At 29.7% G+C, this 17,881-nt stretch overlaps 1 protein-coding gene across 1 annotated transcript in view; it reads left to right on the top strand.

The window, feature by feature from the left end:
- Positions 1-17,881, top strand: part of LOC143241749 (uncharacterized) — an 83,180-nt gene that overhangs the window by 49,766 nt on the left and 15,533 nt on the right. The window contains exons 12-17 of the mRNA XM_076484972.1: positions 4,567-4,634; positions 6,071-6,117; positions 11,899-12,013; positions 13,719-13,825; positions 15,402-15,504; positions 16,841-16,991. Coding sequence (XP_076341087.1) covers positions 4,567-4,634; positions 6,071-6,117; positions 11,899-12,013; positions 13,719-13,825; positions 15,402-15,504; positions 16,841-16,991 — 591 coding nt within the window. The remainder of the gene's footprint in view (positions 1-4,566; positions 4,635-6,070; positions 6,118-11,898; positions 12,014-13,718; positions 13,826-15,401; positions 15,505-16,840; positions 16,992-17,881) is intronic.

Raw genomic sequence — 17,881 nt, 5'->3', positions numbered from 1 at the left:
TATGGTACGTATTAGATATAATCGAAATTAGTTAAGCACAAATCTACATAGTAGGCTATGTTTGCTCTGCCTATCAGAGGTATCAAAACCTATTTCTAGCATTGTAAATCCTCAGAAGAACACCAAATTGATGTTTAAAATAATGGAAGGATTCAAAGTTTCTTCTACCTCACCTGAATGAAACTGTAAATAAATATTTATCTATAAATGTAATGTTTGTAACTATTTATTCTATTTTATTCTCTTTTAACTTGCTGTAAAACCAAAGTTATTTGGTGTTGTGGTATTCACTATTAATTTTTTGATGTGTGTTATTTTTTGGTTGTACTCTGTAATATTCATTTGAATAACAGTGCTTCATATATATATCATGTTTTGTTTAACATCTATTTGAATACCAGTACTTTATACATATATTATGTTTTGTTTAACGTCCATTTGAATACCAGTACTTTATACATATATTATGTTTTGTTTAACGTCCATTTGAACACCAGTACTTTATACATATATTATGTTTTGTTTAACGTCCAGTTGAATACCAGTACTTTATACATATATTATGTTTTGTTTAACGTCCATTTGAATACCAGTACTTTATAGATATATTATGTTTTGTTTAACGTCCATTTGAACACCAGTACTTTATACATATATTATGTTTTGTTTAACGTCCATTTGAATACCAGTACTTTATACATATATTATGTTTTGTTTAACGTCCATTTGAATACCAGTACTTTATACATATATTATGTTTTGTTTAACGTCCATTTGAATACCAGTACTTTATAGATATATTATGTTTTGTTTAACGTCCATTTGAATACCAGTACTTTATACATATATTATGTTTTGTTTAACGTCCATTTGAATACCAGTACTTTATACATATATTATGTTTTGTTTAACGTCCATTTGAATACCAGTACTTTATACATATATTATGTTTTGTTTAACGTCCATTTGAATACCAGTACTTTATACATATATTATGTTTTGTTTAACGTCCATTTGAATACCAGTACTTTATACATATATTATGTTTTGTTTAACGTCCATTTGAATACCAGTACTTTATACATATATTATGTTTTGTTTAACGTCCATTTGAATACCAGTACTTTATACATATATTATGTTTTGTTTAACGTCCATTTGAATACCAGTACTTTATACATATATTATGTTTTGTTTAACGTCCATTTGAATACCAGTACTTTATACATATATTATGTTTTGTTTAACGTCCATTTGAATACCAGTACTTTATACATATATTATGTTTTGTTTAACGTCCATTTGAATACCAGTACTTTATACATATATTATGTTTTGTTTAACGTCCATTTGAATACCAGTACTTTATACATATATTATGTTTTGTTTAACGTCCATTTGAATACCAGTACTTTATACATATATTATGTTTTGTTTAACGTCCATTTGAATACCAGTACTTTATACATATATTATGTTTTGTTTAACGTCCATTTGAATACCAGTACTTTATACATATATTATGTTTTGTTTAACGTCCATTTGAATACCAGTACTTTATACATATATTATGTTTTGTTTAACGTCCATTTGAATACCAGTACTTTATACATATATTATGTTTTGTTTAACGTCCATTTGAATACCAGTACTTTATACATATATTATGTTTTGTTTAACGTCCATTTGAATACCAGTACTTTATACATATATTATGTTTTGTTTAACGTCCATTTGAATACCAGTACTTTATACATATATTATGTTTTGCTTAACGTCCATTTGAATACCAGTACTTTATACATATATTATGTTTTGTTTAACGTCCATTTGAATACCAGTACTTTATACATATATTATGTTTTGTTTAACGTCCATTTGAATACCAGTACTTTATACATATATTATGTTTTGTTTAACGTCCATTTGAATACCAGTACTTTATACATATATTATGTTTTGTTTAACGTCCAGTTGAATACCAGTACTTTATACATATATTATGTTTTGTTTAACGTCCATTTGAATACCAGTACTTTATACATATATTATGTTTTGTTTAACGTCCATTTGAATACCAGTACTTTATACATATATTATGTTTTGTTTAACGTCCATTTGAATACCAGTACTTTATACATATATTATGTTTTGTTTAACGTCCAGTTGAATACCAGTACTTTATACATATATTATGTTTTGTTTAACGTCCAGTTGAATACCAGTACTTTATACATATATTATGTTTTGTTTAACGTCCAGTTGAATACCAGTACTTTATACATATATTATGTTTTGTTTAACGTCCATTTGAATACCAGTACTTTATACATATATTATGTTTTGTTTAACGTCCATTTGAATACCAGTACTTTATACATATATTATGTTTTGTTTAACGTCCATTTGAATACCAGTACTTTATACATATATTATGTTTTGTTTAACGTCCATTTGAATACCAGTACTTTATACATATATTATGTTTTGTTTAACGTCCATTTGAATACCAGTACTTTATACATATATTATGTTTTGTTTAACGTCCATTTGAATACCAGTACTTTATACATATATTATGTTTTGCTTAACGTCCATTTGAATACCAGTACTTTATACATATATTATGTTTTGCTTAACGTCCATTTGAATACCAGTAGTTTATACATATATTATGTTTTGTTTAACGTCCATTTGAATACCAGTACTTTATACATATATTATGTTTTGTTTAACGTCCATTTGAATACCAGTAGTTTATGTTGTTTGGAATTCTTTCTTTCCCAGTCACGTTTATTGAATATTCATCTTTTCCTCACAGTGAAAGATAATGTAACTGTAGCTGCTGTGTTCTACAGAAATATGACATACTTTCTTCCAACCAGAGTCCAGACCTTAAGAAAGTACGATTTTTGTATACTAATTGAACGTTTTCTGTTTTATATTTTCAGAAATTCTTTTGTAATAAAGTAGAATGTATAATTATGAGTTTAAAATAAATATTGTGTTCACTCACCGAGATATATAATTCTAGAAGTTTTAAGGATATAAATAGTTTTAGTTGTACTGTAATAAATCCGTTATTTTATTATGTTGTAAACAGTACTCAGTGCTTACAATTGTTACAGTAAAGTGACACTACGAACTGTTAAAACATAAATATGACACTACCAATTATTTAAACAGTAACATGACACTACGAACTGTTAAAACATAAATATGACACTACCAAGTATTTAAACAGTAACGTGACACTATTGTTATCACAGTGTATTAACTGTAACAGTACACTGCCATTATCATGGTGTATCAACTGTAACATGACACTATCAACTTCTTAAACAGGAACATGAAACTGTCTTTATTAAAGTGTATCATTTGTAACATGACACTATATTTATCACAGTGTATCAACTGTAACATGACTCTATCGTTATCACACTATATCAACTGTAACATGACACTATCTTCATCACAGCGAATCAACTGTAACATGACACTATCTTTATCACAGTGTATCAACTGTAACATGACACTATCTTTATCACAGTGTATCAACTGTAACATGACACTATCTTTATCACACTATATCAACTGTAACATGACACTATCGTTATCACACTGTATCAACTGTAACATGACACTATCTTTATCACAGTGTATCAACTGTAACATGACACTATCTTTATCACAGTGTATCAACTGTAACATGACTCAATCGTTTTCACACTATATCAACTGTAACATGACACTATCGTTATCACACTATATCAACTGTAACATGACACTATCTTTATCACACTATATCAACTGTAACATGACACTATCTTTATCACACTATATCAACTGTAACATGACACTATCTTTATCACAGCGTATCAACTGCAACATGACACTATCTTTATCACAGTGTATGAACTGTAAGAGAACACTATCTTTATTACAGTATTCAAATAGTAACTTGACACTACCAATTGTTTAAACTGTGACATGACACTGTCTTTATCACAGTGTATCAATTGTAACATGGGACTATCTTTATTACAGCATTTCAACTGTAATGTGACACTATTTTTATTACAGTGTATCAACTCTCATATAGCATTATCTTTAACACTGTGTATCAGATGTGTAATCCAAGTTTGACCCTAAAGAAAAAATGTCCACCTTTCAAAAGCACCTGGTTTATAGTGTTTGGTATCAAGACATATTGAACCTATAAATTTTTCTGACATCATGAACACTACAAATATATCTTTATAGCCTGATCTCAGTTTACCACAGGTTATAAATTTCAATATTTATTTTGTATCTTTCTTGTATTAAAATAAATAATAAACTGCAAACATTGTTATGATCTCACAAGAGCTGATTAATATGTTCAAAAATTATGTGTTTGTTTCTTTATTTCTGTTGAAAAGTTGTTTATAAAGTAGGAAAATTATGTGAGTTGAGATCTGTGTATTAAATTGTGAACTAAAAAATGATACTGTTTAGCAGAATAGAAGACCAAGCAACACATGAACCATTTTCACAAGTAGTGGGTGTAGCCATGATGATGGGAAGGAATTTCAAAACCTGAAGCTGGTAGTGTGAAGTTACAGTTAAGTCTTCAGCCTAAGAAAGAGGTTCTGGTATGTGGATTAATGTGAAGCTAAGCCTAATAAGGAGATTCTGGTATGTTGATTAATGTGTAGCTAAGCCTAATAAGAAGGCTCTGGTATGTGGAATAATGTGTAGCTAAGCCTAATAAAAAGATTCTGGTATGTGGATTAATGTATAGCTAATTCTTCATTTCCTATAAAATATTTTTCATGTGTTTTATCATAAGAATGTAGTGCATTAATCAGTATAACAAGGATATCTAACATACGCATGAATCAAGAAATAGCAAATAATAGGGTTTGTTGGTTAAACTTTGTTTAGCAGGGCTTGACCTCTAAAATGTAAATTGTTCATGCCTTTTTAATTTGTATCTATGCAGAGATATTCTAATTAATATCAGAATGATGTAAGACATAAGTTGTTCATGAGAAATGAACAAGGTTTAGGTAAGTACAAAAACATTATTTCTTCACTTGTACTGAATGGTGAGAACAAGAACAGTTTTTTTGTTCACTTGCTAATGAATGGTGAGAACAAGAACAGTTTTCTGTTCACTTGATAATGACTGGTGAGGACAAGAATAGTTTTCTGTTCACTTATTAATGAATGGTGAGGGCAATAATAGTTTTCTGTTCACTTGCTAATGAATGGTGAGAACAAGAACAGTTTTCTGTTCACTTGATAATGAATGGTGAGGACAAGAATAGTTTTCTGTTCGCTTGCTAATGAATGGTGAGGACAAGAATAGTTTTCTGTTCGCTTGCTAATGAATGGTGAGGACAAGAATAGTTATCTGTTTGCTTGTTAATGAATGGTGAGAAAAGAATAGTTTTCTGTTCGCTTGTTAATGAATGGTGAGAACAAGAGCAGTTTTCTGCTCACTTGTTAATGAATGGTGAGAACAAGAACAGTTTTCTGTTCGCTTGTAAATGAATGGTGAGAACAAGAATAGTTTTCTGTTCACTTGTTAATGAATGGTGAGAACAAGAACAGTTTTCTGTTCAATTGCTAATGAATGCTTCACAGAAAACTGTAGACAAAGTACAAACGTTTTGTGGAAAAGGGACTGTCAGATATGTTCTAAAACCAATATTTTAATTTAATATTCGGTAATATACGTAATTTAGAATAAATAGAAACGTTAGCAGTATTTTAGTTATTCGTCAATGCTTTGCATAACTTTCATTCAGTGTTAGCACAAGATTGGTCGGTATACCTTCATCAAATAAAACTGAAACTACAGCTTACAAATGTGTTAAAAGGTATTTGTGTCCAATTCTGAGAGGTGGCTGAAAAAAGTGAATTTCAAGAATAATTTTCTTACAGTTTTTACAAACATAATAAATTAGTCAAGTATTCTGTACTATACGCTGTGTCAGTAACACTCAAATAAGAGTAAACATGAACAAATAGTAAATCTATTTTAGTTTTGCATTCACACTAACATAAATATCTATTATTACAGGGATCAGCTCATAACATCACATGTGGACGAATTGATTATTCACAAAAGTGAGTAAAAAGTTTTAACAAGTTTCAGAACCTGACTTAGATCAGAGCTACTACCAGCCTTATTTACTTGTTGTGGTTATGACATACATACCTGTAACCAGTCTTCTTTATGTGGTGTGGTCATTAAGTATATATCTGTAACCAGCCTTACTTACATGTTGTGGTTATGAGATACATATCTGTAACCAGTCTTCTTTACGTGGTGTGGTTATTAAGTATATATCTGTAACCAGCCTTACTTACATGTTGTGGTTATGAGATACATATCTGTAACCAGTCTTCTTTACGTGGTGTGGTTATTAAGTATATATCTCCACCAGTCTTCTTTATGTGGTGTGGTTATTAAGTATATATCTGTAACCAGTCTTCTTTATGTGGTGTGGTTATTAAGTGTATATCTGTAACCAGTCTTCTTATTGTGGTGTGGTCATTAAGTACATATCTGTAACCAGTTTCCTTTTTGTGGTGTGGTTATTAAGTATATATCTGTAATCAGTCTTTTTTACGTGGTGTGGTTATTAAGTATATATCTCTAACAAGTCTTCTTTATGTGGTGTGGATATTAAGTATATATCTGTAACCAGTCTTCTTTATCTGGTGTGGTTATTAAGTATATATCTGTAACCAGTCTTTTTTATGTGGTGTGGTTATTAAGTATATATCTCCAACCAGTCTTCTTATTGTGGTGTGGTCATTAAGTATATATCTGTAATCAGTCTTCATTATGTGGTGTGGTTATTATGTATATATCTGTAACCAGTCTTCTTTATGTGGTGTGGTTATTAAGTGTATATCTCCAACCAGTCTTCTTTATGTGGTGTGGTGATTAAGTATATATCTGTAACCAGCCTTACTTACATGTTGTGGTTATGAGATACATATCTGTAACCAGTCTTCTTTACGTGGTGTGGTTATTAAGTATATATCTGTAACCAGCCTTACTTACATGTTGTGGTTATGAGATACATATCTGTAACCAGTCTTCTTTACGTGGTGTGGTTATTAAGTATATATCTGTAACCAGCCTTACTTACATGTTGTGGTTATGAGATACATATCTGTAACCAGTCTTCTTTACGTGGTGTGGTTATTAAGTATATATCTCCACCAGTCTTCTTTATGTGGTGTGGTTATTAAGTATATATCTCCACCAGTCTTCTTTATGTGGTGTGGTCATTAAGTATATATCTGTAACCAGTCTTCTTTATGTGGTGTGGTTATTAAGTGTATATCTGTAACCAGTCTTCTTATTGTGGTGTGGTCATTAAGTACATATCTGTAACCAGATTCCTTTTTGTGGTGTGGTTATTAAGTATATATCTGTAATCAGTCTTTTTTACGTGGTGTGGTTATTAAGTATATATCTCTAACAAGTCTTCTTTATGTGGTGTGGATATTAAGTATATATCTGTAACCAGTCTTCTTTATGTGGTGTGGTCATTAAGTATATATCTGTAACCAGCCTTACTTACATGTTGTGGTTATGAGATACATATCTGTAACCAGTCTTCTTTACGTGGTGTGGTTATTAAGTATATATCTGTAACCAGCCTTACTTACATGTTGTGGTTATGAGATACATATCTGTAACCAGTCTTCTTTACGTGGTGTGGTTATTAAGTATATATCTCCACCAGTCTTCTTTATGTGGTGTGGTTATTAAGTATATATCTCCACCAGTCTTCTTTATGTGGTGTGGTTATTAAGTATATATCTGTAACCAGTCTTCTTTATGTGGTGTGGTTATAAAGTGTATATCTGTAACCAGTCTTCTTATTGTGGTGTGGTCATTAAGTACATATCTGTAACCAGTTTCCTTTTTGTGGTGTGGTTATTAAGTATATATCTGTAATCAGTCTTTTTTATGTGGTGTGGTTATTAAGCATATATCTCTAACAAGTCTTCTTTATGTGGTGTGGATATTAAGTATATATCTGTAACCAGTCTTCTTTATCTGGTGTGGTTATTAAGTATATATCTGTAACCAGTCTTCTTTATGTGGTGTGGTTATTAAGTATATATCTCCAACCAGTCTTCTTATTGTGGTGTGGTCATTAAGTATATATTTGTAATCAGTCTTCATTATGTGGTGTGGTTATTATGTATATATCTGTAACCAGTCTTCTTTATGTGGTGTGGTTATTAAGTGTATATCTCCAACCAGTCTTCTTTATGTGGTGTGGTGATTAAGTATATATCTGTAACCAGCCTTACTTACATGTTGTGGTTATGAGATACATATCTGTAACCAGTCTTCCTTATGTGGTGTGGTCATTAAGTATATATCTGTAACCAGCCTTACTTACATGTTGTGGTTATGAGATACATATCTGTAACCAGTCTTCTTTATGTGGTGTGGTCATTAAGTATATATCTGTAACCAGTCTTTTCTAAGTGGTGTGGTTATTAAGTACATATCTGTAACCAGTCTTCTTTATGTGGTGTGGTCATTAAGTATATATCTGTAACCAGTCTTCTTTATGTGCTGTGGTTATTAAATATATATCTGTAACCATCTTCTTTATTGATGTGGTTATTAAGTATATATCTGTAACCAGTCTTCTTTAAGTGGTGTGGTTATTTAGTATATATCTGTAAGCAGTCTTCTTTAAGTGGTGTGGTTATTTAGTATATATCTGTAACCAGTCTTCTTTACTTCGTGTGGTCATTAAGTATATATCTGTAACCAGTTTCCTCTTTGTGGTGTGGTCATTAAGTATATATCTGTAATCAGTTTTCTTCACCTTGTGTGGTTATTAAGTATATATCTGTAATCAGTCTTTTTTACGTGGTGTGGTTATTAAGTATATATCTGTAACCAGTCTTCTGGTTTTTGTGGTGTGGTTACTAAGTATATATCTGTAATCAGTCTTCTTCATCTGGTGTGGTTATTAAGTATATATCTGTAATCAGTCTTCTTTATGTGGTGTGGTCATTAAGTATATATCTGTAACCAGTCTTCTTTATGTGGTGTGGTTATTAAGTATATATCTGTGACCAGTCTTCTTTATGTGGTGTGGTTATTAAGTATATATCTGTAACAAGTCTTCTTTATGTGCTGTGGTTATTAAATATATATCTGTAGCCAGTCTTCTTTATGTGCTGTGGTTATTAAGTATATATCTGTAAGCAGTCTTCTTTAAGTGGTGTGGTTATTTAGTATATATCTGTAAGCAGTCTTCTTTAAGTGGTGTGGTTATTTAGTATATATCTGTAACCAGTCTTCGTTATCTCGTGTGGTTATTAAGTATATATCTGTAACCACTCTTGTTTATGTGGTGTGATTATTAAGTATATATCTGTAACCAGTCTTCTTTATGTGGTATGGTCATTAAGTATATATCTGTAAGCAGTCTTCTTTATGTGGTGTGGTTATTAAGTATATATCTGTAACCAGTCTTCTGGTTTTTGTGGTGTGGTTACTAAGTATATATCTGTAATCAGTCTTCTTCATCTGGTGTGGTTATTAAGTATATATCTGTAATCAGTCTTCTTTATCTGGTGTGGTCATTAAGTATATATCTGTACCCAGTCTTCTTTATCTGGTGTGGTCATTAAGTATATATCTGTAACAAGTCTTCTTTATGTGGTTTGGTTATTAAGTATATATCTGTGACCAGTCTTCTTTATGTGGTGTGGTTATTAAGTATATATCTGTAACAAGTCTTCTTTATGTGCTGTGGTTATTAAGCATATATTTGTAACCAGTCTACTTTATGTAGTGTGGTCATTAAATATATATCTGTAACCATCCTTATTTACTTGTTGTGGTTATGACATACATGCCTGTAACCAGTCTTTTTTACCTGGTATGGTCATTAAGTATACATCTGTAACTAGTCTTCTTTATGTGGTGTGGTTATTAAGTACATATCTGTAACCAGTCTTCTTTATGTGGTGTGGTCATTAAGTATATATCTGTAACCAGTCTTCTTTATGTGCTGTGGTTATTAAATATATATCTGTAACCATCTTCTTTATTGATGTGGTTATTAAGTATATATCTGTAACCAGTCTTCTTTAAGTGGTGTGGTTATTTAGTATATATCTGTAAGCAGTCTTCTTTAAGTGGTGTGGTTATTTAGTATATATCTGTAACCAGTCTTCTTTACTTCGTGTGGTCATTAAGTACATATCTGTAACCAGTTTCCTCTTTGTGGTGTGGTCATTAAGTATATATCTGTAATCAGTTTTCTTCACCTTGTGTGGTTATTAAGTATATATCTGTAATCAGTCTTTTTTACGTGGTGTGGTTATTAAGTATATATCTGTAACCAGTCTTCTGGTTTTTGTGGTGTGGTTACTAAGTATATATCTGTAATCAGTCTTCTTCATCTGGTGTGGTTATTAAGTATATATCTGTAATCAGTCTTCTTTATGTGGTGTGGTCATTAAGTATATATCTGTAACCAGTCTTCTTTATGTGGTGTGGTTATTAAGTATATATCTGTGACCAGTCTTCTTTATGTGGTGTGGTTATTAAGTATATATCTGTAACAAGTCTTCTTTATGTGCTGTGGTTATTAAATATATATCTGTAGCCAGTCTTCTTTATGTGCTGTGGTTATTAAGTATATATCTGTAAGCAGTCTTCTTTAAGTGGTGTGGTTATTTAGTATATATCTGTAAGCAGTCTTCTTTAAGTGGTGTGGTTATTTAGTATATATCTGTAACCAGTCTTCGTTATCTCGTGTGGTTATTAAGTATATATCTGTAACCACTCTTGTTTATGTGGTGTGATTATTAAGTATATATCTGTAACCAGTCTTCTTTATGTGGTATGGTCATTAAGTATATATCTGTAAGCAGTCTTCTTTATGTGGTGTGGTTATTAAGTATATATCTGTAACCAGTCTTCTGGTTTTTGTGGTGTGGTTACTAAGTATATATCTGTAATCAGTCTTCTTCATCTGGTGTGGTTATTAAGTATATATCTGTAATCAGTCTTCTTTATCTGGTGTGGTCATTAAGTATATATCTGTACCCAGTCTTCTTTATCTGGTGTGGTCATTAAGTATATATCTGTAACAAGTCTTCTTTATGTGGTTTGGTTATTAAGTATATATCTGTGACCAGTCTTCTTTATGTGGTGTGGTTATTAAGTATATATCTGTAACAAGTCTTCTTTATGTGCTGTGGTTATTAAGCATATATTTGTAACCAGTCTACTTTATGTAGTGTGGTCATTAAATATATATCTGTAACCATCCTTATTTACTTGTTGTGGTTATGACATACATGCCTGTAACCAGTCTTTTTTACCTGGTATGGTCATTAAGTATACATCTGTAACTAGTCTTCTTTATGTGGTGTGGTTATTAAGTATATATCTGTAACAAGTCTTCTTTATGTGCTGTGGTTATTAAGCATATATTTGTAACCAGTCTACTTTATGTAGTGTGGTCATTAAATATATATCTGTAACCATCCTTATTTACTTGTTGTGGTTATGACATACATGCCTGTAACCAGTCTTTTTTACCTGGTATGGTCATTAAGTATACATCTGTAACTAGTCTTCTTTATGTGGTGTGGTTATTAAGTATATATCTGTAACCAGTCTTCTTTATGTGGTGTGGTTATTAATATATTCATTCAGTAATAACACAGCATTTTTAAAATAAGTAGCACATGGATGAAACAAACTATAGCTATCAACTTACTTTAATATTTTTCATTCTTGTTTTAATTAGTGATGTATGTGTAATAAAAATAATTCATTATTACTATTATAACTGTTACTGGTGTAAATAATCATCATAACTTTATTTTTCAATTTAGGAAATTAGAGTATGACCTTGACCACTGTGATAAAATTATCTTTGGGAAACAGGTGGTGTGTGTTTGTGACCGGGTCGGAACCTTCATCTTAGTGCTCTCTTCCTTTCTAGAAACAGTAAGCTCAAATCTTTTGCACGATGCCCTTAAATAGTAACTATAAAATATAAGATTCACATTTCAACTATTATTATTTTATTCCAATATCATTTCGGGTCGATAAAATTATTGAAAATTTGAGTCTTCAATGTTGTTTAGGTATTTTGTAATGGAATAATTATGAATATATCATCCAGGTTGGTGTTGGGAAATGAATTAAACCTTTACTCAATAAATTAGAAGATGGTGTTATATATTTATATTTGGTGGTTACTAAAACTTCCATTCAATAAATTAGAACATGATGTTTATATTTATGTTGGTAGTTACTAAAACCTCCACTCAATAAATTAGAACACAATGTTTATATTTATGTTGGTGGTTACTAAAACTTCCATTCAATAAATTAGAACATGATGTTTATATTTATGTTGGTAGTTACTAAAACCTTCACTCAAGAAATTAGAACATGATGTTTATATTTATGTTTGGTAGTTACTAAAACCTCCACTCAATAAATTAGAACATAGTGCTTATATTTATGTTGGTAGTTACTAAAACCTCCACTCAATAAATTAGAACATGATGTTTATATTTATGTTGGTGGTTACTAAAACTTCCATTCAATAAATTAAAACATGATGTTTATATTTATGTTGGTAGTTACTAAAACCTCCACTCAATAAATTAGAACACGATGTTTATATTTATGTTGGTGGTTACTAAAACCTTCACTCAAGAAATTAGAACATGATGTTTATATTTATGTTGGTGGTTACTAAAACTTCCATTCAATAAATTAGAACATGATGTTTATATTTATGTTGGTGGTTACTAAAACCTCCTCTCAATAAATTAGAACACGATGTTTATATTTATGTTGGTGGTTACTAAAACCTTCACTCAAGAAATTAGAACATGATGTTTATATTTATGTTGGTGGTTACTAAAACTTCCATTCAATAAATTAGAACATGATGTTTATATTTATGTTGGTGGTTACTAAAACCTTCACTCAAGAAATTAGAACATAATGTTTATATTTATGTTGGTGGTTACTAAAACCTCCTCTCAATAAATTAGAACATAATGTTTATATTTATGTTGGTAGTTACTAAAACCTCCCCTCAATAAATTAGAACATGATGTTTATATTTATGTTGGTAGTTACTAAAACCTCCACTCAAGAAATTAGAACATGATGTTTATATTTATGTTGGTAGTTACTAAAACCTCCACTCAATAAATTATAACATAATGTTTATATTTATGTTGGTAGTTACTAAAACCTCCCCTCAATAAATTAGAACATGATGTTTATATTTATGTTCGTAGTTACTAAAACCTCCACTCAAGAAATTAGAACATGATGTTTATATTTATGTTGGTAGTTACTAAAACCTCCACTCAATAAATTATAACATGATGTTTATTTTTATGTTGGTGTTTGCTGAAACCTCCACTCAATAAATTAGAACATGATAATATATATTTATGTTGGTGTTGAGAAGTTAAGTTTTTTGGTCATGAAAGTTCTTGTTGAGTGAATATTGTGAACTGAGAGGTTTGATGTTTTTATAATCTTATCTTCAGAACATAAAATGTGTTTGTTACTTTGACAGTGGTAATACTTGCAAGAAGTAACAAAGTTTCTTTATAAAGTAACCTAACAAAAAATTATTCAATAATAGTAAAGTTTTTTGTACGTTATATGACTGTTTCAGACCAAAGGAGATACTCTCAAAGGTTTTGACAAGGTTACTGGAACTGGATGTATTGGTTGTATTAGTTTATTGTCCTTCACTCTCTCTCAACTTGTCATGTGCTGGAAGTAAGTACCACGTTCTGTGAGTCCAAGGTTTGAACCAAGAAATTACTCAAGTTAGTTATATAAATGTGAGGAGAGCATTGCTTCTTTTAAACATATGAAAACAGAACAATATGCCACATGTGAATGAAAAAAAGATATAGCATCAAATCAGTAACATAAGTTGTTACTAGTATTATTGTTTAAATTAATAATCTAAATTTGTGACTGTATTATTGTTTAGAGTAATAATTTAAAATCGTGACTGTATTATTGTTTAGATTAATAATTTAAATTTGTGACTGTATTATTGTTTGGATTAATAATTGAAATTTGTGACTGTATTATTGTTTGGATTAATAATCTAAATTTGTGACTGTATTATTGTTTGGATTAACAATCTAAATTTGTGACTGTATTATTGTTTAGATTAATAATTGAAATTTGTGACTGTATTATTGTTTGGATTAATAATTGAAATTTATGACTGTATTATTGTTTGGATTAATAATTAAATTTGTGACTGTATTATTGTTTAGATTAATAATTGAAATTTGTGACTGTATTATTGTTTGGATTAACAATCTAAATTTGTGACTGTATTATTGTTTAGATTAATAATTTAAATTTGTGACTGTATTATTGTTTGGATTAATAATTGAAATTTATGACTGTATTATTGTTTGGATTAATAATTAAATTTGTGACTGTATTATTGTTTAGATTAATAATTGAAATTTGTGACTGTATTATTGTTTGGATTAATAATTAAATTTGTGACTGTATTATTGTTTAGATTAATAATTGAAATTTGTGACTGTATTATTGTTTAGATTAATAATTGAAATTTATGACTGTATTATTGTTTGGATTAATAATTAAATTTGTGACTGTATTATTGTTTAGATTAATAATTGAAATTTGTGACTGTATTATTGTTTGGATTAATAATTAAATTTGTGACTGTATTATTGTTTAGATTAATAATTGAAATTTGTGACTGTATTATTGTTTAGATTAATAATTGAAATTTGTGACTGTATTATTGTTTAGATTAATAATTGAAATTTGTGACTGTATTATTGTTTGGATTAATAATTAAATTTGTGACTGATTTGTTGCAGTGCTTATATTCATCCGTTAAAATAAAATAAACTTATTTTTATTATTGTCCAAACTGGAACAATATTTATTGCCAACAATTCTTTACATGCAAAGAAACATCTACGGTAAGGGGTGTATGTAGTTATGGAGATTTAAAGAAATTTGTTTTTGAAATTTAGTAATTATAGTGTTGTTTGTTAGAGTACTTAGAAACACAGAACTGAAATGAACATGATTTTGATGGTAAATAAGTTACTTTTGTGTGAGTAATTTAGATACACATTATTATAGGGAATATTGCTCTGTTATGAATGACGTATAAGACACAAATGTGCCCATTTTGGGCACTGAGTTGTGTAGTAACGATTCTGAGTGTGCATCTTTACACTTCTAATGAAAGTTCTGTAGAGTAATAAGTTCCTGGGTAAAAAGTGTGAAGTTGAACAGTTTTTTTTACATGTTTGTGACTTCCACCAAGCCTTTTCTTCTCCTTTAGGCAGACAAATGGAGTCATTACAGTTCTTAAAGTACAATTTACTTCTACAATGATTGGATTTTATAGTATATTCCTAAGAGCCTTGTTCGGCTCTTTGTCACAGGTAAATATTTATAACATCAGACCCATTTTAATTTGTGAGATTAAAGATCGACACATCTTTGTGTGAAGCACAATCAGCATGTTAATGTTATGGGGGCATGTACCCCGTAAAATTGTAAAAAAAAATAGATTGTGTGAGATTAAATCTGAAATCAAATTTCCATGAAATATAGTTTAAACAGTTGCATGCCTGTTAATAAAAAATCCACAAACATCCAATGAAAAGTCAACAAATGACCATTCTGTTCTAACACTGCAAGGAGAGTTAGGCTTAAGTCAACATAAATATGGAGAGTTAAGCTTAAGTCAACATAAATATGCATGTCTTATTACAGTAAAGTGTTGTATTATCTATATACAGAGTAATTATTAATGATTAACTTATACTATTAATTTAAACAGTTCCGTACAATAATAGTATATTAACCATTTCAATCACCTGCTATCATTTACCTACACGTATGCATTACTGAAATAAAATATTAACACACTATTCTTCTGGGATGCTTTTCTGTAAATAACTTCCATACAGTTTCAGAGTTGATAGTAGTGTCATAATGATTATATATTAAAGCTAAAGCACTCCTTAAACCATACCCGTGTACATGTGTGATAATGACAGAATTTACTTAACTGATTTACAAAATAAAAATTTACATCCGATCTTTTAAATTTTTTGTTTCATTTGCTGCAGTGACGTAAATTATTTGTTAGAAGAAACTGAAGACGAATGAAATGTTGTTCTCCACCATTGTGTTTCTACACCATGCACCCTAGTTTTGTTATGAGTAATGTGTCCAAACAACACCATGCACCCTAGTTTTGTTATGAGTAATGTGCCCAAACAACATAAGAAAGAAAAACTTATTATTCTCTACTCTAGGAGACTATTTCAGAAAATGATTTTTAAACATCATGCCTAATGACCATGAACTTGTATGTGTGACAACCAGGGACTAAGTTCAACCTAATTGACCTATTATGCAGTCTGTAAATTATTACTACTTTGATAAAATACAGTTTCATTCAATAACACAAGGTTATGTTATTCTTAAATCAGGTTATATATAAAGGTGCATTATAAGTAAAGGTCCTTAATATATAAGATCATTTCTTAAATCACGTTGTAAGTAAAGGCCATTAGGCTGAAAATAAAGACTAACTTATGATTCTACACTTTGTTAAAAATTAAAGGCATGGAGTTATTCAAAAACCAAATGTTTAGCAGTACAGTCAATATTCACGTCATACATAGTAATATAATACATTGAGAGTTACCACAACCACACAAATTTGTATTCCTACTAAATAAGAAAAAGTATTTTCTTCTGTTCCAGAATTATTATACTTTGGTAGCTTCGGTGTTAACATTCTTTCTCTTGAGTGCATTTTGTATGCTGCTGTGTATTGTTCTGATGGTGTACTTAGAGTGTGTTAAAGTACAAAGTGTTGACCAGCTCAAGCTAAGGATCGTGGTCATCAGTTGGGGTAAGTAGAAACTGACAGTAAACATTAGTTAAATAGTTCTATATCACTGGTGATTATTGTTAATTTGAAACCATTAAATTCACAACATTCAGAAATAAGATCAAAGTAAGATAAACATCATTGTTAGCTCGACTTCTTTCTTAGTAATAATAGACAAAACCATTCCAAACATTCATATAGAAATGTAGTATCCCTCACCACATATATAAATGTATTGTTGTATATGTATACGGAGACATTCTTGTATTCATACAGCTACTGTAGCATGTTAGTCAATGTATATTGTTGTATTTATATAGCGACTGTAGCATGGTAGTCAATGTATATTGTTGTATTTATATAGCTACTGTAGCATGGTAGTCAATGTATATTGTTGTATTAATACATATATTGTTGAATGGTAGTATATGTATATTATTGTATTAATACAACTACTGTTGTATGATAGTATATGTATAAAGTTGTATTAATACATATATTGTTGAATGGTAGTATATGTATGTTGTATTGATACAGCTACTGTTATATGATAGTATATGTATGTTGTATTGATACAGTTACTGTTCTATGATAGTATATGTATGTTGTATTGATACAGTTATTGTTATATGATAGTATATGTATGTTGTATTGATACAGTTATTGTTATATGATAGTATATGTATGTTGTATTTATACAGCTACTGTTCTATGATAGTATATACATGTTGTATTGATACAGTTACTGTTCTATATTAGTATATATATATTGTATTGATACAGCTACTGTTCTATATTAGTATATATATATTGTATTGATACAGCTACTGTTCTATGATAGTATATGTATCTTGTATTGATACAGTTACTGTTCTATGATAGTATATGCATGTTGTATTGATACAGTTACT

This window comes from Tachypleus tridentatus, unplaced genomic scaffold (genome assembly GCF_004210375.1).
Source record: "Tachypleus tridentatus isolate NWPU-2018 unplaced genomic scaffold, ASM421037v1 Hic_cluster_1, whole genome shotgun sequence".
Taxonomy (NCBI): Eukaryota; Metazoa; Arthropoda; class Merostomata; order Xiphosura; family Limulidae; genus Tachypleus; species Tachypleus tridentatus.
Note: the sequence above shows the minus strand (reverse complement) of the source record. Positions and strands in the feature narration are given on the sequence as shown.